Source organism: Chiloscyllium punctatum, chromosome 47, assembly GCF_047496795.1.
Source record: "Chiloscyllium punctatum isolate Juve2018m chromosome 47, sChiPun1.3, whole genome shotgun sequence".
NCBI lineage: Eukaryota > Metazoa > Chordata > Chondrichthyes > Orectolobiformes > Hemiscylliidae > Chiloscyllium > Chiloscyllium punctatum.
Window position 1 is genome coordinate 4,391,350 of NC_092785.1, and position 25,496 is coordinate 4,416,845.

Here is a 25,496-nt window from a genome sequence, read left to right on the forward strand (position 1 = left end):
CAGAGTCAGTGCCCGAAACTGAGGAGACTCAAAATCTCCTGGTTTTATATATTTATTTAACCAGCCAGCCCAGAGTCAGTGCCCGAAACTGAGGAGACGCTAATTCTCCTATATTTAACCAGCCAGCCCAGAGTCAGTGCCCGAAACTGAGGAGACGCTAAATCTCCTGGTTATATATCTATGTATTTAACCAGCCGGCACTGACTCTGTTGAGATGTGTAATACCGTCCGTGTCGGGGCACTATAATTCCGCCTGTGTCGGGGTGTGTAATACCGTCCGTGTCAGGGCGCTGTAATACCATCCCTGTCGAGGTGTGTAATACCGTCCATGTTGGAGTGTGTAATACCGTCCGTGTCGGGGCGCTATAATTCCGCCTGTGTCGGGGTGTGTAATACCGTCCGTGTCAGGGCGCTGTAATACCATCCCTGTCGAGGTGTGTAATACCGTCCATGTTGGAGTGTGTAATACCGTCCGTGTCGGGGCGCTATAATTCCGCCTGTGTCGGGGTGTGTAATACCATCCGTGTCAGGGCGCTGTAATATCATCCCTGTCGAGTTGTGTAATACCGTCCCCAATATCAACATCAGCTGATACTTCCTGCTTTCCGTTTATATGTCTGGGTTTCTTTGGGTTGATGATGTCATTTCCTGTGCTGAAGTCACTTCCTGCTCCTTTTCTCAGGGGGTGGTCTAACTCGATGTGTTTGTTGATAGGGTTCCGGTTGGAGTGCCATGCTTCTAGGAATTCTCGTGCGTGTCTCTGTTTGGATTGTCCCAGGATGGGTGTGTTGTCCCAGTCGAAGTGGGGTCCTTCCTTATCCGTGTGTGAGGGTACTAGTGAGAGAGGGTCATGTGGTTTTGCGGCTAGTTGGTGTTCATGTATCCTGGTGACTAGTTTTCTGCCTGTTTGTCCAATGTAGGGTTTGTTACCGTCCTTGCACGGTATTTTGTAAATGAAATTTGTTTTGCTTGTTGTCTGCATCGGGTCTTTCAAGTTCATTAGGCTACTGTTTTAGTGCGTTGGTGGGTTTGCGAGCTACCATGATGCCAAGGGGTCTGAGTAGTCTGGCAGTCATTCCCAAGATGCCTCTGATGTAGGGGAGAGGGGCAAGGGTTTCTCGGCCAACGCATCCATCCCACGACAAGCCAAACAGAGACCCGCATGAGAATTCCTAAAATCACGGCATTCCGACCAGAACTCGATCAACAAACACACCGAGTTAGCCGCCATCCACCACCCCCCTGAGAAAGAGAACAGGAGATGACATCACCACAGGAAGTGACGTCACCGAGCCAAAGAGACCCAGCTAGAAAGCAGGAACCCTGTACACTGCTTCGCCTGAGGCCCACTGAAGATGTTACCTGGTAACGTCTGGGAATGAACCTCCCAGCTCAGCGAGCAAACCTACCTCCAGACCTTCAACCTGAGCTACAAATCTTCTCAAAAACCAGCCAAATGACCCTGCTTGACGGACACCCCAGGGCTCGGTAGCAGCAGTGTGCACCATCTCCCACGACGCTCTCCAGGCATCACGTTCCACACCACAATCACTGTCCCATCTGGAAGGTCCTGGGCAGCAGATTCAAAGGTGAAGATCACCTCCCCCCCCCCACCCCACCCCCCACCACCCACAAGTTCCCCTCCAAGCCACTCACCTTCCCTGATGTGGGCGATGGCCCGGTGGTATTACCGCTGGACTGTTAATGCAGAGACCCGGGGAATATCCCGGGGGATCCGGGTTCGAACCCCGCGATGGCAGGTTGGTGGGATTTGAACATCCGGAAGACAGAGTCTGGGGGTGACCATAAATCCATTGCTGATAGTTGGCCAAAAAAAAACCCCAAATGGGTTCATTAATCCTTCGAGGAAGGAAGGAATCTGCCATCCTTACCCGGCCTGGCCTAAAGGTGGTTATTCTCTTAACTACCCTCTGGGCAATTAGGGATGGGTGATAAGTGCTGGCCCAGCCAGTGACTCCCTCATCCCGTGAAGGAATGAGGGCAATGTTGTCACTCCTTCGGTGCGGTTGGTTGGGTCAAAATCCTGGAATTCCCTCCCTCAGGGTGTTGTGGTTGAGCCCAAAATGCCACGCAGTGCAGTGGTTCAAAGTTCCCCTCCCCCCACCTCCAGGTAGGGGACAGGCCACGAGCACTGGCCCCCCTGTCAGTGATTAACGAAAAACCCTCTCGAATCTGTGAAGTCCTGGGGAACACAACCACTGCTTGGGTAAAACCGAAGCCAGAAACCGTGACGCTGGAAGCAGAAACTGCTGGAGAAACTGGAGAAGTACAGGTTTTATATAAAACGCAGAGGCAGTATTTTAGCTAGAACTCTGATGGGGGCTTCGGCTTAGAGTAAATGTCTGCTTCGCAAAGAGGAACGAGAGGACTATTTCAACGATAATTCCAACGATAAAAGTAATCGAAGAGGTTTTGCTGAATACAAAGGTCAGATTGAGGGATCAATATGCGACATACTGACTGGTCCTATCTCGGTAGAAGACGTAAATCAGGCTGTGAAGGCGAATGGACGTCAAAATCGCTGAGGGACCAGATTGGATGGTGCTGAAAGAAATAATTAACAAGAATTACAGCCAATAGATTAAGTAGAGTTGTAACCCTAAATAAAAGGCAGAAAGGTTTTATGGCAGGTGTGGCAGGGTGTGAAGAAAATATTAACATTCTGGAGAAGGTTATAAATGGAGCCAAGGAGAATAAAATTGATTTAGCAGTGGTATTCGTAGGCCTGGCGAAGGCCTTTGATACTGTAGGACCTAAATTAATTATAAGCGCCCTTAAAAAAGATGTGCCGGTCAGGTGAATTGGCCATGCTAAATTGCCCGTAGTGTTAGGTTAGGGGTAAATGTAGGGGTATGGGTCGGTTGCGGGTCGGTATGGACTTGTTGGGCCGAAGGGCCTGTTTCCACACTGTAAGCAATCTAATCGAATCTAAAAGGCTTCAGCTCCCCTCAGCATTTATTAAGCTAATTACAAATTTGTGTGAAAATAATTTTACTCGGACTGAAGGTTTTAATTGTAAAACTGAGAAGATTAAAATTTTAAGAGGGGTCAGACAAGGTGATGCGCTATCACCAATTCTTTTTAACATATTTACGGGCCCCCTTATAAGCACTATCGAAGAAAGAAAAAGAGGATTATTCTTCGGTCAAGATAAAGAGAGCTATCATTGTGCGACTCGAGCGTTTGCCAATGACATAGCTCTAATTAGCCAATCCTACGCTGGAATGGTATACAATTTAAAACTGGTTGAGAAATTTTGTAATAATACAGGGATGGAGGTCAATAGAATACTTTACTTATAAAAACAAGACGTTTCTATAAAATGATAAGGCAAATTGGAAGTTTAACGAGGGTGATATACAATTTATAAGTACTGGTAAATATTTAGGACCAAAGATAGACTCGTGGATTGGTGTAAGCCAATCGGATTGGGAAAACCAACTAGGTATAAGGATTGAAAATCTTAAAAGATCCCTTTTAAAACCTGTTCATAAATTGGAACTTTTAAAAATGTATTTTATCCCTAGATTATATTATTATCTAATTTTCTGTTCCCACTTATCATCTGTCGTATGTCACCCCCAATTTAATTCTCAACACCATGACTACCCAACACCAATTACTACGTGACTTAAAATACTCTAATTTTATTAATAAAACATTAATAACCTGTATCCCATTGGACTCCTAGAACATAGACCATTCCAGCCCAGTTACAGGCTCTTCGGCCCCTCGATGTTGTGCTGACCCAATCGGAAGCCCATCTCACCTACACTGTCCCATTCTCCTCCATCTGCCTATCCAATCGCCCTTAAAGTTGGCGAGTGTCCTCCTGTTACAGGCCGCGCCCCCCCCCACAACTCTCTGAGTAAAGAGCCTCCCTCTGACATCTGTCCTATATCTATCACCCCTCGGTTTAAAGCTACATCCCCTTGCGCTGGCCATCACCATCTGAGGGAAAAGGGTTCTCCCCGTCCACCCTGTCTAACCCTCGGATTATCTTATACGTCTCAGTTAAGTCAACTTCCCAACCTTCTTCTCTCTGACGAGAACAGCCTCCAGTCCCTCAGCCTTTCCTCATAAGACCTTCCCCCCCAGACCTGGCAACATCCTGTCCCCTAATTAGAAAAGCAAGCCTTCAATTAACCTTTTTTTGATTAGGTTCCTGGCCTATTCCGGCGTTGTCGGCTTTGTTTATAACAACCTGCACTTTCACTTCAAGATATCCAGACCCAACACAAGAGCTTCCTTCTGCAAACCAGTGAGGACTTCTGGGTTAACACTGCCGCTGGGAAAAGGGATGGGTTCTGTCTGGAGAAGTGCTACACTCAACCGGTCATCGTTGTCTCCGGTCCTGGACAGGGTGTTTCGGGGCGCACCCTGACGGTGAGAGGGAAGAGGCGTGAGGAAGGACAGCGGAAGCTGATTAAGTCCCAGTGGGAGACCGTGAGGATCAGTCAGTTGTTCAGGAGCAGCTTCGGCAAGAGCAGCTTGTCTGGGACCGTGGTGGTGAGCGGGCCGGCAGGCAGCGGGAAAACGACCATGGTCCAGAAGATTGTCCGGGACTGGGCCGACGGGAAGATATATCACCAGTTCCACTTTGTCTTCCTTTTCAAGTTTCGAGACCTCAACGACATTGCAGGCCGAACAAGCATCAAGAAGCTGATCCTGGATTCATATCCTCACTTTGGGAGCGGTGTGGAGCATCTCTGGGAGCAACCTCAGGGGCTGCTGTTTATACTGGACAGTCTGGAGGAGTTCAAGCACAGGATTGACCTCACAGAGCCGAGGGGAAGCACACTGCCCGAGCGCCAGTGTTTCCACCCGGAATGCCTGTGCGAGGTCTCGGACATTGTGCGCTGCTTGATCCGACAGGACGTCCTGAAGGGCTGCTCGGTCTTGCTGACCACTCGGCCAACTGAGCTGCAGACGCTGGGGAACGCTGGGGTCAACCTGTGGGCAGAGATCGTGGGCTTCCTGAAGGAACAGCGCAAGGAATTCTTGGCGAGGTACTTTGGAGATCGGAGGCTGGCAGAAGCAGCGTTCACCTATCTGGAACAGAATGACGTCCTGTATTCCATGTGTGACAATCCGTCTTACTGCAGAATCATCTGCTACTCACTGGCCCCTGGTTTCAGACGAATGCAAGAGACTCAGGAAACCCTCCCCACGACTGTCACTCAGTTATTCGCAAGTTACATGTCAAACATCTTCAAAAACCATCAGTTCAACATTTATAAACATCGTGCTGTCAGTGCTGAACAAATCCGCGACTTGGTGCTCAGAATTGGTCAGCTGGCCTATCTGGGCATCTGTGAAAACATCCACGATTTTAACGAGAGACACTTAAATCGTTGCAATGTGGAGCGATCACACGCCCTGCCAGGGTTCCTGATGCAACACATGGAACCAGGCGGCTCTCAGTCGCACTTCTCGTTCGTTCACGTCACCCTGCAAGAGTTCCTGGCAGCTCTCAGTAAGTACCTGACGGCAGACTCGCAGAGTCTGAGACCGTTCCTCACCCAGCTCCTCGACTCTCCCCCGGGGGACAACCGATTCAAGACCTTCCTCAGGTTTATAGTTGGTCTGTCATCGCCGCGTTCCGCACAGATCATCAAAGACCTCCTCGGACCCCTCCCTCATGGGGTCACCTGCTCGCTGATCGACTGGGTGAAGACGCAAGCTGAGATCAGCTCCAGCAAACGCAGGCTGTTGGAATCTATGCACTACCTGTTTGAATCACAGCACACGGGGTTGATGCAGCACGCTGCGGGACTGAGAGGGACCCTCACGTTCGGAGATGACTTCCCTTACAATGCACTTCGCCTGACCCCTGTGGACTGCACCGTACTGGGGGCTGTTCTTCGTCCCTACGATAAGGTCCAGGAACTGAACCTCAGCAACTGCGGCCTGGGAACTGAAGGCATCCAGAGACTTGCATCTGCTGTACACAAGTGCAAGGTGCTCAGGTACGTCCGGGCAGCCGATGTCTGTCCCTTGTGTTTTTTTTCTTTTTCTTTTTTTTCTTTTTTTTCTTTTTTTCTTTTACTGTTTATTTTTTTTGACAAGCAGATCTCCTGTTTTTTTCATTTTCTTTTTTTTCTTTTTTCATTTTTTTTCTTTTTCTTTTTTCTTTTTTCATTTTTTCTTTTTCTTTTTTTTCTTTTTTTCTTTTTTCTTTTTCTTTTTTTTTTCTTTTTTCTTTTTTCATTTTTTTGTTTTTCTTTTTTCATTTTTTCTTTTTCTTTTTTTCTTTTTCTTTTTTCTTTTTCTTTTTTTCTTTTTCTTTTTTTTTCTTTTTTCTTTTTTTTCTTTTTTTTCTTTTACTGTTTTTTTTTGACAAGCAGATCTCCTGTTTATTTTTTTTTCTTTTTTTTTATTTACCCCCACACTACCGCCTAACTGCGGTAGTGCTTATTTTGTCTGTCCCCATGTTTTTTTTTTAGTCTCTGTCTGTGTTTGCTTTGGAAAATTTTTTTAATTTTTTTTTTCTTTTTTGTTTTTTTTCCATTTTTTGTGATCAAGACGCTCCTTTTGTTTTCTTAACCCCCAAACTACCGCCTAACTGCGGTAGTGCTTATTTTGTCTGTCCCCTTGTTAAACCGATCGCGGACTTTCTCCATTGGCAGTTCCAAATTAGAATGATTTCCTTTAGTCACAAAATCTGTCAGAGCCGCTTCCCTCAGAAGTTCCGGGAGGCAGGAAACTTAGCAGCTTGAATTTTCCCCTGATTCTGTGGGACTTGGGACAGCATCACTGTGGAGGAACACCAGCCAAAATGTCACAGGCGTGCCGTGTAAAATTCCCAGCACTTAAATACCTCGAGTTAAATATTTTCCCCTGCAGTTCTCCCCTGGATCATGAGCTACACTAGTGCTGTCAGTGCTGTCAGCAATTTGGCTCAGTATAATGTCCCCGTAATCTGGGTCATCTCCCACATTGTACGTTCATGGTGTATGTTAAATGCGTCCTTAATATGACATCGGGATTAGGAGGCTGCAGGCAGGAGCACCAACAATTCCCAGAAGGGATGGACAGGTCTTTGCCCCAGCCATTTCCATCAAGGCCTTCTGCGGGAGTTTTGCATTCACTTTAACCACAATTCTAAGACCCAAGTCAATTCATAGATTCCCTACAGTGTGGAAACATGCCCTTCGGCCCAACATGTCCACACTGACCCTCTGAAGAGTAACCCACCCAGCCCCATTCCCCTACCCTATCACTCTATGTTCCCCTGACTAATGCACCTAGCTTACACATCCCTGGACACTATGGGACAATTTCCCATGGCCAATCCCACCCTAACCTGCACATCCCTGGGCACTATGGGACAATTTCCCATGGCCAATCCACCCTAACCTGCACATCCCTGGGCACTATGGGACAATTCCCCATGGCCAATCCACACTAACCTGCACATCCCTGGGCACTATGGGACAATTTCCCATGGTCAATCCACCCTAACCTGCACATCCCTGGGACACTATGGGATAATTTCCCATGGCCAATCCCACCCTAACCTGCACATCCCTGGGCACTATGGGACAATTTCCCATGTCCAATCCCACCCTAACCTGCACATCCCTGGGCACTATGGGACAATTTCCCATGGTCAATCCACCCTAACCTGCACATCCCTGGGACACTCTGGGACAATTTCCCATGGCCAATCCACCCTAACCTGCACATCCCGGGGCACTATGGGACAATTTCCCATGGCCAATCCACCCTAACCTGCACATCCCGGGGCACTATGGGACAATTTCCCATGGCCAATCCCACCCTAACCTGCACATCCCTGGGCACTATGGGACAATTTCCCATGGCCAATCCCACCCTAACCTGCACATCCCTGGGCACTATGGGACAATTTCCCACGGCCAATCCACCCTAACCTGCACATCCCTGGGCACTATGGGACAATTTCCCATGGCCAATCCACCCTAACCTGTACATCCCTGGGCACTATGGGACAATTTCCCATGGCCAATCCACCCTAACCTGCACATCCCTGGGCACTATGGGACAATTCCCCATGGTCAATCCACCCTAACCTACACATCCCTGGACACTATGGGACAATTTCCCATGGCCAGTCCACCCTAACCTGCACATCCCTGGGCACTATGGGACAGTTTCCCATGGCCAATCCACCCTAACCTGCACATCCCTGGACACTATGGGACAATTTCCCATGGCCAATCCCACCCTAACCTGCACATCCCTGGACACTATGGGACAATTTCCCATGGTCAATCCCACCCTAACCTGCACATCCCTGGGCACTATGGGACAATTTCCCATGGCCAATCCACCCTAACCTGCACATCCCTGGACACTATGGGACAATTTCCCATGGCCAATCCCACCCTAACCTGCACATCCCTGGACACTATGGGACAATTTCCCATGGCCAATCCCACCCTAACCTGCACATCCCTGGGCACTATGGGACAATTTCCCATGGCCAATCCCACCCTAACCTGCACATCCCTGGGCACTGTGGGACAATTTCCCATGGTCAATCCCACCCTAACCTGCACATCCCTGGGCACTATGGGACAATTTCCCATGGCCAATCCCACCCTAACCTGCACATCCCTGGGCACTATGGGACAATTTCCCATGACCAATCCCACCCTAACCTGCACATCCCTGGGCACTGTGGGACAATTTCCCATGGTCAATCCCACCCTAACCTGCACATCCCTGGGCACTATGGGACAATTTCCCATGGCCAATCCCACCCTAACCTGCACATCCCTGGGACACTATGGGACAATTTCCCATGGCCAATCCCACCCTAACCTGCACATCCCTGGGCACTATGGGACAATTTCCCATGGCCAATCCACCCTAACCTACACATCCCTGGACACTATGGGACAATTTCCCATGACCAATCCCACCCTAACCTGCACATCCCTGGACACTATGGGACAATTTCCCATGGCCAATCCCACCCTAACCTGCACATCCCTGGGCACTATGGGACAATTTCCCATGACCAATCCCACCCTAACCTGCACATCCCTGGGCACTGTGGGACAATTTCCCATGGTCAATTCCACCCTAACCTGCACATCCCTGGGCACTATGGGACAATTTCCCATGGCCAATCCCACCCTAACCTGCACATCCCTGGGACACTATGGGACAATTTCCCATGGCCAATCCCACCCTAACCTGCACATCCCTGGGCACTATGGGACAATTTCCCATGGCCAATCCACCCTAACCTACACATCCCTGGACACTATGGGACAATTTCCCATGACCAATCCCACCCTAACCTGCACATCCCTGGACACTATGGGACAATTTCCCATGGCCAATCCCACCCTAACCTGCACATCCCTGGGCACTATGGGACAATTTCCCATGGCCAATCCCACCCTAACCTGCACATCCCTGGGACACTATGGGACAATTCCCCATGGCCAATCCACTCTAACCTGCACATCCCTGGACACTATGGGACAATTCCCCATGGCCAATCCACCCTAACCTTCACATCTTTAGACTGTGGGAGGAAACTGGAGCACCCGGAGGAAACCCACCCAGACACGAGGTGGGGATGGGGAATGTGCAGACTCCACGCAGTCACCCCCCAGGGGGGTGGGGTCCGGGATCACATTTTACTAAGAAGGGAGTTTGGTGTAAAGAGGAAGACACCGTCAATACGGACAAAATCAGAAATGGCTGGAAGTGCTCGGCCGGTCTGGCTGTGTCTGGGGAGAGAGAAAGCAGAATTGACATTTCAGGTCCAGTGACCCTTCCTCAGATCAGGGTCAATGGAGAGACTGAAGGGAAGAGAGAGAGAGAGAGAGAGGTGGTCACAGAGGAAGGAAAGTCTGATCGTCAGGTGGTTAAAAAGGGAGAGAAATGTAACGGATGGTGTTGCAAAGGGGTCAGAGCATCAGTCTTCTGTCAGGACCGTGTTATCACCATCACCATCGCTCTGTGTGTGTGTGTGGGCACGTCCTGGTGACAAAGCACACACCCTCTGATCCCGAACTGACCACGTATCCATAAGGCTGCCTCCACTTTAATGTGATGCAATCTTCCACGGCAGATTGTGTCCTTTATGTTTGACTGTTCTGTTCCTGCACTGATGTCTGTTCATCAGCGCAAAGTCAGGGATGTTTGTTATCCAAATACAACAGCAAACTTAGGATCTTGTCAACGGATCTTATCCTGAATTAACTCATTCCAGCTCCCCCCGGTCCCCGTGTGCTTTGTGTCTAGATTGCGAGGTAATAATCTCACGGACGATGGAGTGAAACTGCTGTCTGAGACGCTGAAGAGGGAGGACTGTAAAATCCAGACCTTGGAGTAAGTGATGTGCTGTACGCATTGGGCGCTGAGAGGTGTGTGGGTTGGGCACATTAACCTCACTGCTCCAACAATAACACATGTCCCATTCTGCTCTGTTCCCAACCAAACCCCCCCCCCCCCACACAGCTTGTCTTCCAATGGCATCTCTCACACCGACGCCCAGGAACTGGCCAAGGGGCTCAGCAGCAACTCGTCCCTGACACAGCTCGATCTGAGGCAGAATAAACTGGGAGACACAGGAGCGACCAACCTGTGTGAGGCACTGAGCAGCCCGCAGTGTAAAATACGGTCTCTGCTGTAAGTTAATCTGCCTCTGCGTTGCCTGTATCTCAGCAAGATCTCTGGCTCGGGGACCTGGCTTCACTCTGCTCCTTCTCATCCCCAGGCTGTGTGAGAACCTGATTCGGGGGAAGGTCGTTGAAAAACTCACGTTGACCCTCAGCGCTAATTGGTCATTGACATCTCTAAACTTAAATAAGAACAAGCTGGGAGACCAGGGAATCAGACTGGTGATTGCTGCCCTGGGACAAAGGAGCTGTACGCTACAAACGCTGGAGTAAGTCATAACAAGCTGATAGCCCTGCTTGTAACTGTGGGATCTCTCCAACTCCAAATATCCGTTTCTTTCTGGACAATTGACTGAGGGATAGGATCTATTTATATTTTTTTTTAAATTAGCTTATCAGTGATGGGCAACATGGTTTTGTGAGGGGGAGACCGTGCCTTACCGACTTGATAGAGTTCTTCGAGGAAGTGACCACGTTGATAGATGAAGGAAGGTCTGTTGACGTCCTATACATGGACTTTAGTAAGGTGCTTGATAAGGTTCCCCATGGTAGACTAATGGAGAAAGTGAAGTCACATGGTGTGTAGGGTGTTCTAGCTGGTGGATAAAGAACTGGTTGAGCAACAGAGGACAGAGGGTAATAGTTGAAGGGAGTTTCTCGAAATGGGGAAAGGTGACCAGTGGTGTTCCACAGGGGTCAGTGCTGGGGCCACTGTTGTTCGTAATATACATAAATGATCTGGAAGAGGGCACTGTCGGTCTGATCGGCAAGTTTGCAGATGACACGAAGATTGGTGGAGTAGCAGAAAGCATAAGGGACTGTCAGAGAATACAGGAGGATATAGATACACTGGAGAGTTGGGCAGAGAAGTGGCAGATGGAGTTCAATCCAGACAAATGTGTGGTGATGCATTTAGGCAAGACTAATTCTAGAGAGAATTATACAATGAATGGAAGAACCTTGGGAAAATTTGATGGGCAGAGAGATCTGGGAGTGCAGGTCCATTGTACTCTGGAGGTTGCTGCGCAGGTGGGTAGAGTGGTCAAGAAGGCATACAGTATGCTTGCCTTCATTGGACGGGGTATTGTGTATAGGAGCTGGCAAGTCATGTTAACATTGTACAAGACATTGGTTCGGCCGCATTTAGGATACTGTGTACAGTTCTGGTCACCACATTCCCAAAGGGATGTGGACGCTTTGGAGAGGGGGCAGAGAAGGTTTACGAGGGTGTTGCCTGGTATGGAAGGTGCTAGCTATGAAGTGAGGTTGAGTACGTTGGGTTTATTTTCATTAGCAAAAAGGAGATTGAGGGGGGCCCTGATTGAGGTTTACAAACTCATGAAGGGTATAGACGGGGTGGATAGAGACCAGCTTTTTCCCAGGGTGAGGGATTCAATAACGAGAGGTCACACTTTCAAGGTGAGAGGTGGAAAGTTGAAGGGGGATACACACGTGGTAAGTACTTCACACACAGAGGGTGGTGGGTGTCTGGAACACGTTGCCAGCAGAGGTGGGAGAGGCAGGCACGGTAGATTCAGTTAAGACGCGTCTGGACAGATGCACGAGTAGGTGGGGAGCAGAGGGATACAGATGCTTAGGAATTGACCGACAGGTTTAGACAGTACATTTGGATCGGCTCAGGCTTGGAGGGCCGAAGGGCCTGTTCCTGGGCTGTACATTTTCGTTGTTCTTTGTTCTTTGCTTGAATATGTTGGGTGGGTCTATTTCTGAAACAGTTATGGGAGGGAGGTGTTACTCTCTGGGCCAGTATTAATCGCTCATTCCAAGTTTCCCACATGGTGGGGGTTACCTTCCTTTTGAACGAGATTAGATCAGATTCCCCACCAGTGTGGAAACAGGCCCATCAGCCCAACAGGTCCATACTGACCCACCGAAGAGCAACCCACCCAGACCCCTTCCCCGACTCACTACTAATGCAGCTGTCACTATGGGACAATTTCCCATGGTCAATCCACCCTAACCTGCACATCCCTGGGCACTATGGGACAATTTCCCATGGCCAATCCCACCCTAACCTGCACATCCCTGGGCACTATGGGACAATTTCCCATGGTCAATCCACCATAACCTGCACATCCCTGGGCACTATGGGACAATTTCCCATGGCCAATCCACCCTAACCTGCACATCCCTGGGCACTATGGGACAATTTCCCATGGCTAATCCACCCTAACCTGCACATCCCTGGGCACTATGGGACAATTTCCCATGGCCAATCCCACCCTAACCTGCACATCCCTGGGCACTATGGGACAATTTCCCATGGCCAATCCACCCTAACCTGCACATCCCTGGGCACTATGGGACAATTTCCCATGGCCAATCCACCCTAACCTGCACATCCCTGGGCACTATGGGACAATTTCCCATGGCCAATCCCGCCTTAACCTGCACATCCCTGGGCACTATGGGACAATTTCCCATGGCCAATCCCACCATAACCTGCACATCCCTGGACACGATGGGATAATTCCTCATGGCCAATCCACCCTAACCTGCACATCCCTGGGCACTATGGGACAATTTCTCATGGCCAATCCACCCTAACCTGCACATCCCTGGGCACTATGGGACAATTTCCCATTGCCAATCCACCCTAACCTGCACATCCCTGGGCACTATGGGACAATTTCCCATGGCCAATCCACCCTAACCTGCACATCCCTGGGCACTATGGGACAATTTCCCATGGCCAATCCACCCTAACCTGCACATCCCTGGGCACTATGGGACAATTTCCCATGGCCAATCCCGCCCTAACCTGCACATCCCTGGGCACTATGGGACAATTTCCCATGGCCAATCCCACCATAACCTGCACATCCCTGGACACGATGGGATAATTCCTCATGGCCAATCCACCCTAACCTGCACATCCCTGGGCACTATGGGACAATTTCTCATGGCCAATCCACCCTAACCTGCACATCCCTGGGCACTATGGGACAATTTCCCATTGCCAATCCACCCTAACCTGCACATCCCTGGACACTATGGGACAATTCCCCATTGCCAATCCACCCTTACCTGCACATCCCTGGACACTATGGGACAATTTCCCATGGCTAATCCACCCTAACCTGCACATCCCTGGGCACTATGGGACAATTTCCCATGGCCAATCCACCCTAACCTGCACATCCCTGGACGCTATGGGACAATTTCCCATGGCCAATCCACCCTAACCTGCACATCCCTGGACACTATGGGATAATTCCTCATGGCCAATCCACCCTAACCTGCACATCCCTGGACACTATGGGACAATTTCCCATGGCTAATCCACCCTAACCTGCACATCCCTGGGCACTATGGGACACTTTCCCATGGCCAATCCACCCTAACCTGCACATCCCTGGGCACTATGGGACAATTTCCCACGGCCAATCCACCCTAACCTGCACATCCCTGGACACTATGGGACAATTTCCCATGGCCAATCCACCCTAATCTGCACGTCCCTGGGCACTATGGGACAATTTCCCATGGCCAATCCACCCTAACCTGCACATCCCGGGACACTACGGGACAATTTCCCATGGCCAACCCACCCTAACCTGCACATCCCTGGGCACTATGGGAAAATTTCGCATGGCCAATCCACCCTAATCTGCACGTCCCTGGGCACTATGGGACAATTTCCCATGGCCAATCCACCTAAACTGCACATCCCTGGGACACTATGGGACAATTTCCCATGGCCAATCCACCCTAACCTGCACATCCCTGGGCACTATGGGACAATTTCCCATGGCCAATCCACCCTAACCTGCACATCCCTGCACACTATGGGACAATTTCCCATGGCCAATCCACCTAAACTGCACATCCCTGGGACACTATGGGACAATTTCCCATGGCCAATCCACCCTAACCTGTACATCCCCGGATACTATGGGACAATTTCCCCATGGCCAATCCACCCTAACCTGCACATCCCTGGGCACTATGGGACAATTTCCCATGGCCAACCCACCTAAACTGCACATCCCTGGGCACTATGGGACAATTTCCCATGGCCAATCCACCCTAACCTGTACATCCCTGGACACTATGGGACAATTTCCCATGGCCAATCCACCCTAACCTGCACATCCCTGGGCACTATGGGACTATTTCCCATGGCCAACCCACTGTAACCTGTACATCCCTGGGCACTATGGGACAATTTCCCATGGCCAATCCACCCTAACCTGCACATCCCTGGACACTATGGGACAATTTCCCATGGCCAATCCACCCTAACCTGCACATCCCTGGACACTATGGGATAATTCCTTATGGCCAATCCACCCTAACCTGCACATCCCGGGACATTATGGGACAATTTCCCATGGTCAATCCACACTAACCTGTACATCCCTGGACACTATGGGACAATTTCCCATGGCCAATCCACCCTAACCTGCACATCCCTGGGCACTATGGGACACTTTCCCATGGCCAATCCACCCTAACCTGCACATCCCTGGGCACTATGGGACAATTTCCCATGGCCAATCCACCCTAACCTACACATCCCTGGGCACTATGGGACAATTTCCCATGGCCAATACTCCCTAATCTGCATGTCCCTGGGCACTATAGGACACTTTCCCATGGCCAATCCACCCTAACCTACACATCCCTGGGCACTATGGGACACTTTCCCATGGCCAATCCACCCTAACCTGCACATCCCTGGGCACTATGGGACAATTTCCCACGGCCAATCCACCCTGACCTGCACATCCCTGGACACTATGGGACAATTTCCCACGGCCAATCCACCCTAACCTGCACATCCCGGGACACTACGGGACAATTTCCCATGACCAACCCACCCTAACCTGCACATCCCTGGGCACTATGGGAAAATTTCGCATGGCCAATCCACCCTAATCTGCACGTCCCTGGGCACTATGGGACAATTTCCCATGGCCAATCCACCTAAACTGCACATCCCTGGGACACTATGGGACAATTTCCCATGGCCAATCCACCCTAACCTGCACATCCCTGGGCACTATGGGACAATTTCCCATGGCCAATCCACCCTAACCTGCACATCCCTGCACACTATGGGACAATTTCCCATGGCCAATCCACCTAAACTGCACATCCCTGGGACACTATGGGACAATTTCCCATGGCCAATCCACCCTAACCTGTACATCCCCGGACACTATGGGATAATTTCCCATGGCAATCCACCCTAACCTGCACATCCCTGGGCACTATGGGACAATTTCCCATGGCCAATCCACCCTAACCTGCACATCCCTGGGCACTATGGGACAATTTCCCATGGCCAATCCACCTAAACTGCACATCCCTGGGCACAATGGGACAATTTCCCATGGCCAATCCACCCTAACCTGTACATCCCTGGACACTATGGGACAATTTCCCATGGCCAATCCACCCTAACCTGCACATCCCTGGGCACTATGGGACTATTTCCCATGGCCAACCCACTGTAACCTGTACATCCCTGGGCACTATGGGACAATTTCCCATGGCCAATCCACCCTAACCTGCACATCCCTGGGCACTATGGGACAATTTCCCATGGCCAATCCACCCTAACCTGCACATCCCTGGGCACTATGGGACAATTTCCCATGGCCAATCCACCCTAACCTGCACATCCCTGTGCACTATGGGACAATTTCCCATGGCCAATCCCACCCTAACCTGTACATCCCTGGGCACTATGGGACAATTCCCCATGGCCAATCCACCCTAACCAGCACATCCCTGTGCACTATGGGACAATTTCCCATGGCCAATCCACCCTAACCTGCACATCCCTGGGCACTATGGGACAATTTCCCATGGCCAATCCACCCTAACCTGCACATCCCTGGGCACTATGGGACAATTTCCCATGGCCAATCCACCCTAACCTGCACATCCCTGGACACTATGGGACAATTCCCCATGACCAATCCACCCTAACCTGCACATCCCTGGGCACTATGGGACAATTTCCCATGGCCAATCCCACCCTAACCTGCACATCCCTGGGGCACTATGGGACAATTTCCCATGGCCAATCCCACCCTAACCTGTACATCTCTGGGCACTATGGGACAATTCCCCATGGCCAATCCACCCTAACCTGCACATCCCTGGGCACTATGGGACAATTCCCCATGGCCAATCCCACCCTAACCTGCACATCCCTGGGCACTATGGGACAATTTCCCATGGCCAATCCCACCCTAACCTGCACATCCCTGGGCACTATGGGACAATTTCCCCATGGCCAATCCCACCCTAACCTGTACATCCCTGGGCACTATGGGACAATTCCCCATGGCCAATCCATCCTAATCTGAATATCTTGGGATTGTGGGAGGAAGCCGGAGCACCCAGAGGAAACCCACACAGTCACAGGGGGGGAGAACGTGGGAGCGGTGGGCAGCACGGTGGCACAGTGGTTAGCCCTGCTGCCTCACAGCGCCAGAGACCCGGGTTCAATTCCCACCTCAGGCGACGGTCTGTGTGGAGTTTGCACATTCTCCCAGTGTCTGCATGGGATTCCTCCGGGTTCTCCGGTTTCCTCCCACAGTCCAAAGATGTGCAGGTCAGGGTGAATTGGCCATGGGAAATTGCCCGTAGTGTTAGGGAAGGGGTAAATGTAGTGGTATGGGTGGGTTGCGCTTCGGCGGGTCGGTATGGACTTGTTGGGCCAAAGGGCCTGTTTCCACACTGTAATCTAATCTAATCTATCCGTGCAAACTCCACACGGACAGTCTCCCCCCGAGGGTGGGATCGAACCCAGGTCCCTGGTACTGAGGGGCTGTGGTGCTAACCACTGAGAAACGTCCACCCCATTTTGTCGCCCATCGTACTGTCGCCCATTTTGCTTCCATAGACCAGGAGCGATGTTATGGAGTGGCGTTCCTGGTTTTTTTTTTGGCCCAGCAGCAGTGTAGGAACGCTGATCGACCTCCAGGGAAACAGGGGAAGGCTGCAGACGCTGGAGAGTCCGAGGTGAGCAGGCAACCCTCCATCCGGACTCTGAAGGAAGGTCCTGTCCGGAACGTTGACCCTCCCGCTCCTCGGATGCGGCCCAACGAGCTGAGCCCTTTTCCCAGCGCCACGCTTCCTCACCTCGGACTCCCCTTCCGAGTCAAGACGGCGAGTGGCTTCGAGAGGAATTCGTAGCTGATGCCGTTCCCCCCCTGTCCTGGTTGTACATATCCCAAGTTTGGAAGGTGTTGATAAATCACCTTCCTCACTTCGAGTCATCGAGACGTACAGCACGGAAACAGACCCTTCGGCCCAACCCGTCCATGCTGACCCAGATATCCTAACCTAATCTAGTCCCATTAGCCAGCACTTGGCCCATCTCCCTCTAAACCCTTCCTATTCATGTCCCCATCCACCTTTTCAATGCTGTCATTGTACCAGCCCCCACCCACTTCCTCTGGCAGCTCATTCCAGACACGTACCACCCTCTGGGTGAAAAAGTTGCCCCTTAGTTCCCTTTCCCCTCTCACCCTAAACCTATGCCCCTCTAGTTCTGGACTCCCCCACCCCAGGGGGAAAAGACCTTGTCTATTTACCCTATCCATGTCCCTCATGATTTTATAAACCTCTATAAGGTCACCCCTCAGCCTCCGACGCTCCGGGGAAAACAGCCCCAGCCTGTTCAGCCTCTCCCTGTAGCTCGGACCCTCCAACCAGTTGGGTCTTTGAGATGGTGGTTCGGCTTGGGAGAGCCAGGAGGGGACTGAGGCGACACAGTATTCCCAGCCTGTATTCCTTCTCATTTCTCCAGCCGCTGTGCTGATCTCTCGGATCCGTGTGCAGTAATCACTGGAAAAACTGGAACTGAATGGGGTCAGCACGCCGACCCTTGGAGTAAGGGGGAGGTTGGTGGGGGGGGGCAGTGCAGCTTAGAGACAACCAAACCCCTGTGACCTCTACTCGGTGTCACAGAATCGTAGATCTGTCATCGCCTCCATACCAACCTACAAACAGACACCTCGCCACCTCCCCCCCCCCAAAAGCTTTCGGTTTGTAATTTTCCCGGTTGTAAAGTATATCCAAGTACTTTCTGAAGGAGTTGTACCTCGTCTACGTGTTCAGGCTACGCATTCCGAATGCAAAAGAGTCCCCTAAAATACTCCGAACCTCTCGGTTCTTACCCAGATCTGGTCTGAGGTAATTCACGTCTTGCCGGCGACAATTTGAGTAACAGCAAGTACTTGGGTCAGGAACGGTTGAACCGACTCGGTCAAGCTGTCTGATTGAAGCTGTGGAGTTACCAACAGAAAGGGCGAGAGCGTGGGGGAGGTAAAACATTCGACTGTGTTTAATTCTGAGACTATTCTCCTGCCATCTCGCCCTTGCACCGTTGCTCTGCCCGTACGGCCGCTGTAAACACCGCTGGCTCATCTGTCCTTGTCTCCGAATCTTTCGAATCCACGCAGGCTGGAGGCGAATGGGATTACAGACGCGCATATCGAAGACCTCGCTGTAGCTCCTGCCACAAACGCGGCGCTGACAAAGGTGAACTTGTCCGACAATTTGCTCACTGACCAGTCTGTTCTTGCTCTTTCGACGCTGACCCGGAGACACCCTTCCCTCCAGACGATCGGGTAAGTCCTCCTGCGTTGGAGGTTGGGGCTGTGTTTAATCTTCCCCTTACTTCCTTCACCTTGATCAAAACAGGTCACTTTATTACCTCCCAGTGAATCGCCTCACGCAGCACAGCAAGATTCCAGACGGGGGATAAACGTTGCGCTGAGCTTTTTTCCAGTTCTTTTGACTGGGAGAGCAGTTCTAGACAATCGAACCTCGAACAGTTCGGGCCCTTCGGCCCTTGATGCGGTGCTGACCTTTCATCCCCCTCTGAGATCAGACTGACCTCCAGACCCTTCATTGTACTATCTGCCATGTGCCTACCCAAGAGTCGCTTAAGTGTCCCTAATGCCTCTGACTTTACTGTCACCGCTGACAGTGCGTTCCACCCACGCACCCAGCACTCTCTGTGTAAAGAACCTCCCTCTGACATCTCCCTCAAACCTTCCCCACCCCCCCCGCCCACCAATCACCTTCAAATTATAGCCTGTCTGTGATGGGATTCCCACCCTGGGGAAAAGTCTCCGAGTATTCACGCTATCCATGTCTCTCGTCATCATCGTACACCTCTATTGAGTCACCTCTCATCCTTCTTCACATGAGCAAAGCCCTCGCTCCCTCGACCTTTCCCCATCAGACGCACCCTCCAGGCCAGGCAGCACCCTGGTAAATCTCCTCCGCACCCCTCTCTAAAGGCTCCCACCTCCCTCCTGGAATGAGGTGACCGGAACTGAACGCAATATTCCAAGTGTGGACTAACCAGTGCACGCGGCATGACCTCGTGGGTCTGAACCTCTGACCCCACTCGACGTCTTCTGAACAACCACACTCTCCACAACCCCGCCGACCTTTGTGTCATAGAACATACAGCGCAGCACAGGCCCTTCGGCCCTCGAGGTTGCGCCGATCCGAGCCCACCTAACCGACACTCGCCCACTATCCTTCGTATGCCTATCCAATGCCAATGTCATTGGCAAACTCACGAACCCACCCTTCCACCTCCTCATCCTGTCATTCCTAAACGTCAGAAAAAGCCGAGGTCCCAGGCCAGATCCCTGTGGAACACCGCTGGTCACCGAGCCCCAGGCTGAATACTTTCCATCTCCCACCACCCTCTGTCTTCTGTGGGGCAGCCAGCTCTGTAACCCCCCCCGACAGCCAAATGTCCCTGTGTCCCGTGCCTCCTTACTTTCTGAATGAGCTTACCATGGGGAACCTGATCAAACACCTTGCTAAAATCCGATTACCCCACGCCCACTGGTCAATGCGTTGGGTCACGTCCTCAATGAATAGAGTAAGGGGTTTGTGAGGCCCTTCACAAAGCCATCCTGGCCATCTCGAACCAAGCTTTTCCATGTAATTATAAATCCTGTCTCTAACTTGCCCACCACCGAGGTAAGACTGACTGGTCTATAATTCCCAGGGGTTATCCCTATTCCCTTTCTTGAACGAGGGAATAATACTGGCCACTCTCCAATCACCTGATACTGTTCGAGAGGACACAAAGATCATCGTCAAAAGGTGCAGCGATCCCTTCCCTCCCGGAGTAACCTTGGGAATATCTATCCTCGTGTTTTTCTAACGTACCAGCACAACCTCGGTGTTTTAACACCGGTGTGTTTGAGCGCGTCAGCCTGTTTCACGCTGTCCTCCCAAACAAGACGGTCCCTCTCACTCGTGGACACTGAAGCAGAGTATTCATTAAGGACCTCCCCTACCTCCTCGGACTCCAGTATCCCCGATCGGCCCCTACCCTCTCTCTCTGTCCATCCTCTCGTTCCTCACGTTAATAGAGAACTCATGGGGGTCTTCCCTAATGCTAGTCGCTAAAGCTTTCTCATGCCCCCTTCTGACTCTCCTGAGTCTATTCTTCAGTCCATCCTGACGACCTTGTAACCCTCTGGAGTCCTGCCTGATCCTCGCCTCCACAATCTTCAGTAAGCTTCCTTCTTCCTCTTGACTAGACGTTCCACGTCTCTTGTCACCCAGGGTCCCTTCACCCTGCTATCCCTTCCTTGCCTCAGTGGCACAAACCCCATCCAGCGCTATCAGCAAGTGCTTCCCAAAGCAGCCTCCACTTTTCTGTCATATATTTCCCTGAGAACATTTGCTCCCAATTTTGTGCTCCACAGTTCCTGCCTCATAGTATTGTAGTTCCCCCTCCCCCAGTTATACCCCCTTTCCCACACCGTCTGCTCCTATCCCTCTCCATGAGTACAGTAAAGGTCAGGGAGGTCACCATCACCGAAATGCTCTCCCCACCGAGAGATCTGACACCTGACCTGGTTCGTTGCCAAGCACCAAATCCAATATGGCCTCCCCTCTAGTCGGCCTATCTACATTTTGAGTCAGGAATCCTTCCTGGACACACCTGACAAATACTGCTCCATCCAAACTACTTGCACTGAGGAGGTTCCAACTTACACACTTAATGGTAAGGTCCGAGGGTGTGTGGCTGAACAAAGAGACCTTGGAGTGCAGGTTCATAGCTCCTTGAAACTGGGGTCACAGGTCGATAGGATAGTGAAGGCAGCGTTTGGTATGCTTTCCTTTATTGGTCAGAGTATTGAGTACAGGAGTTGGGGGGTCATGTTGCGGCTGTACAGGACATTGGTTAGGCCACTGTTGGAATATTGTGTGTAATTCTGGTCTCCTTCCTATCGGAAAGATGTTGTGAAACTTGAAAGGGTTCAGAAAAGATTTACAAGGATGTTGCCAGGGTTGGAGGGTCTGAGCTACAGGGAGAGGCTGAACAGGCTGGGGCTGTTTTCCCTGGAGCGTCGGAGGCTGAGGGGTGACCTTATAGAGGTTTATAAAATCATGAGGGACATGGATAGGGTAAATAGGCAAAGTCTTTTCCCCCTGGGGTGGGGGAGTCCAGAACTAGAGGGGCATAGGTTTAGGGTGAGGGGGGAAAGGGACCTAAGGGGTAACTTTTTCACCCAGAGGGTGGTACGTGTCTGGAATGAGCTGCCAGAGGAAGTGGTGGGGGCTGGTACAATGACAGCATTGAAAAGGTGGATGGGGACATGAATAGGAAGGGTTTAGAGGGAGATGGGCCAAGTGCTGGCAAATGGGACTAGATTAGGTTAGGATATCTGGGTCAGCATGGACGGGTTGGGCCGAAGGGTCTGTTTCCCTGCTGTACATCTCTCTGACTCTAACTGGGACTAGATTGGGTTGGGATATCTGGGACACCATGGACGGGTTGGGCCGAAGGGTCTGTTTCCCTGCTGTACATCTCTCTGACTCTAACTGGGACTAGATTGGGTTGGGATATCTGGGACACCATGGACGGGTTGGGCCGAAGGGTCTGTTTCCCTGCTGTACATCTCTCTGACTCTAACTGGGACTAGATTGGGTTGGGATATCTGGGACACCATGGACGGGTTGGGCCGAAGGGTCTGTTTCCCGTGCTGTACGTCTCTCTGACTGTATGAATCGATTCGGCAAGTTGAAGTCAGCCATGACAACAACCCGCATCTTCCCAAAGTCTCGGAGAGAGTGAAGGTCAGAGTCGAAAAGGGTGGCGCTGGAAAAGCGCAGTGGGCCAGGCAGCATCCGAGGAGCAGAGGAGTTGATATTTCAGGCACGATCCCTTCGTCAGGAAGCCCTGAAACGTTGACTCTCCTGCCCCTCGGATGCTGCCTGACCTGCTGTGCTTTTCCAGCGCCACCCCCTTTGACCTCTCCAAACCCTGCCTCCCAATGTGTTCCTCCGTGTCTCTCTTGTGACCTGGGGGCCCGATAGAAACCCCCCCCCCCCAGTCAAGCGGCTGCTCCTTTCCTGTTTCTGATTTCCCGCCCATAGCGACTCAGTCGATCAACCCTCCTTGGGGACCTCCCTTTTCTGCAGATGTGACACCATCATCTGTGACCTCCCAACCTCCCCCCCTCACCTCCCCAATTCCCCGTCTAAACCCTGGAAAACACCCAACAGCCATTCCTGCTCCTGTGATATCCAAGTCTCTGTTTCGGCCACAACATCGTAGCTCCAAGTACTGACCCACGCTCCCAAGTTCCTCACCTTGACACGTCCGCGTTAAAATAGACACATTACAACTAACTGCAGCTTTGCTGTTTATCCAGTTTTGGGGTAGAAACCGTGAGAGGTCTGACTCCTTATCGTGGGCCCCTTTAACTTGCTTCCACAGGCAAGATGTGGAAATGGTTTAATTCCCTTTTGAAAGCTTGTCCCCTCCGACAGTGCACCATTCCCTCAGTCTTTGAGGTTTGCCTCTTCCCAGACCTTATGACACATCTCTGAGGCAGGTGGGGCTTGGACCCAGGTCTCCTGGCTCTGGGACACTATCATGGCACTCTGTCAGCCTGTGTTCTGCGCTCAGCTCCTACTGCGGGCCCCAGCTCGGAGACGGATTACGAACAGCACAACCAGGAGAAAGCGAGGACCGCAGATGCTGGGGATCTGAGCTGAAAAAATGCGTTGCCGGAAAAGCGCAGCGAGGTCAGGCAGCGTCCGAGGAGCGGGAGAATCGACGTTTCGGGCATGAGCCCCTTCCTTCAGGAATTCCCGAAACGTCGATCCTCCTGCTCCTCGGATGCGGCCTGACCTTGCCGCGCTTTTCCAGCAACGCGTTTTTTCAGCATTTTAACACAGACCATCTGTTCTTTGGAAAATCACTCAACCCACTTGTTGTCTCCTCACTTCCGGTGTCCGTCAGTGCGTTACCACACCACGGATCTGTAGACAGACTCAGTCAAAGTTTCACCTGCACATCCACCAATATCATTTATTGTGTCCGTTGCTCCCGATGCGGTCTCCTCTACGTTGGGGAGACTGGGCGCCTCCTAGCGGAGCGCTTTAGGGAACATCTCCGAGACACCCGCACCAATCAACCACACCGCCCCGTGGCCCAACATTTCAACTCCCCCCTCCCACTCTGCCGAGGACACGGAGGTCCTGGGCCTCCTTCACCGCCGCTCCCTCACCACCAGACGCCTGGAGGAAGAACGCCTCATCTTCCGCCTCGGAACACTTCAACCCCAGGGCATCAATGTGGACTTCAACAGTTTCCTCATTTCCCCTTCCCCCACCTCACCCTTGTTCCAAACTTCCAGCTCAGCACTGTCCCCATGACTTGTCCTACCTGCCTATCTCCTTTTCCACCTATCCACTCCACCCTCTCCTCCCTGACCTATCACCTTCATCTCCTCCCCCACTCACCCATTGTCTACTCTCTCCCCACCCCCACCCTCCTCTAGCTTATCTCTCCACCCTTCAGGCTCACTGCCTTTATTCCTGATGAAGGGCTTTTGCCCGAAACGTCGATTTCGCTGCTGGTTGGATGCTGCCTGAACTGCTGTGCTCTTCCAGCACTAACTAATCCAGTTCTCAATCTGTGTGAACACAATCCAATCCGCTCTTTACCCACTCCTTGAGGGCCAGGTAAATTCTCCCGTTCCACTGTCTGGAGACACAGCTCAGAAGCCTGGGGTGGACCACTGTGTGTCCTCGGCCCTGGAGTTAGTGTTTAACCCTGAAAGAAATAATCCCCCCCCCTCCCCAACTCTTTAAATGTTTCCTGTTGGGACAGCTAACCAGTGTTGGGTATTTCCTGCTGTCTTGCAGACTACAGCGGAATAGATTCAGTGCAAATGGATTGCACTTCCTTCAGTCCTTGAACAGACCTGGACTCTGCGTGCAAGTGCGTACCTCGATAATGAGTGGGGGGTTTAAACACTGCTTCCAAACTGACAATGACCATAAATCAACCGATGACAGGAACGAAGCTCGCTGAACCACAAACGGACACTCACCTTGTACGTGTGCTGGAACGTGCCTTGTCGCTTTAGTCGTTGGGTTAGAACTTAGAACGAGGAACTGGGGGCTGCTTTTTTAAAATAAAAGTTTTACTCGGAGCTTTGGGAAAACGAGTGAAGCCAAAAGATGCCAGGTGAGACCGTGTTACACCCAGCCCCGAGTTTCGTGCAGAATTTGTCGCGTGCCCTGTTCCTAACTTGGCGAACAGCCCAGCCAGAGGGCCGAATTTCCACCCCTCCCCGCTGGATCCACGTTTCAGGGGGGGTGAGAAGTTTCGAGCTGTTGGGACACCTGCGATTTGGAGATTTGCTCAGCCTTCCAGGACTTGGAAAAAGAAATTAATCTTTCTGTTTGAGTGACAGCTATTGCAATGAAAGGTTGCTCTGAACTTTGGGTGGCTCTGTGAATTTACAACCAGTCAGGCTGAAGAAAAATCAGAACTGTAAGTTAAATTCTTTCACAGGGAATGAC

The 25,496-nt window shown here is 51.3% G+C and overlaps 1 protein-coding gene across 4 annotated transcripts in view; it reads left to right on the forward strand.

The window, feature by feature from the left end:
- The window catches only part of LOC140468508 (NACHT, LRR and PYD domains-containing protein 6-like), a 37,131-nt gene extending 11,718 nt beyond the window's left edge, over positions 1 to 25,413 (forward strand). For 2 of the 4 annotated variants that reach the window (XM_072564586.1, XM_072564587.1), the window contains 6 exons: positions 4,244 to 5,990; positions 10,270 to 10,356; positions 10,486 to 10,656; positions 10,745 to 10,915; positions 19,094 to 19,261; positions 24,834 to 25,413. In XM_072564586.1, the coding sequence (XP_072420687.1) occupies positions 4,244 to 5,990; positions 10,270 to 10,356; positions 10,486 to 10,656; positions 10,745 to 10,915; positions 19,094 to 19,261; positions 24,834 to 25,002 (2,513 nt within the window). In that variant the 3' untranslated portion in view covers positions 25,003 to 25,413. The other 2 variants (XM_072564588.1, XM_072564589.1) reach the window with 2 other exon arrangements.
- The last annotated feature ends 83 nt before the right edge of the window (positions 25,414 to 25,496 follow it).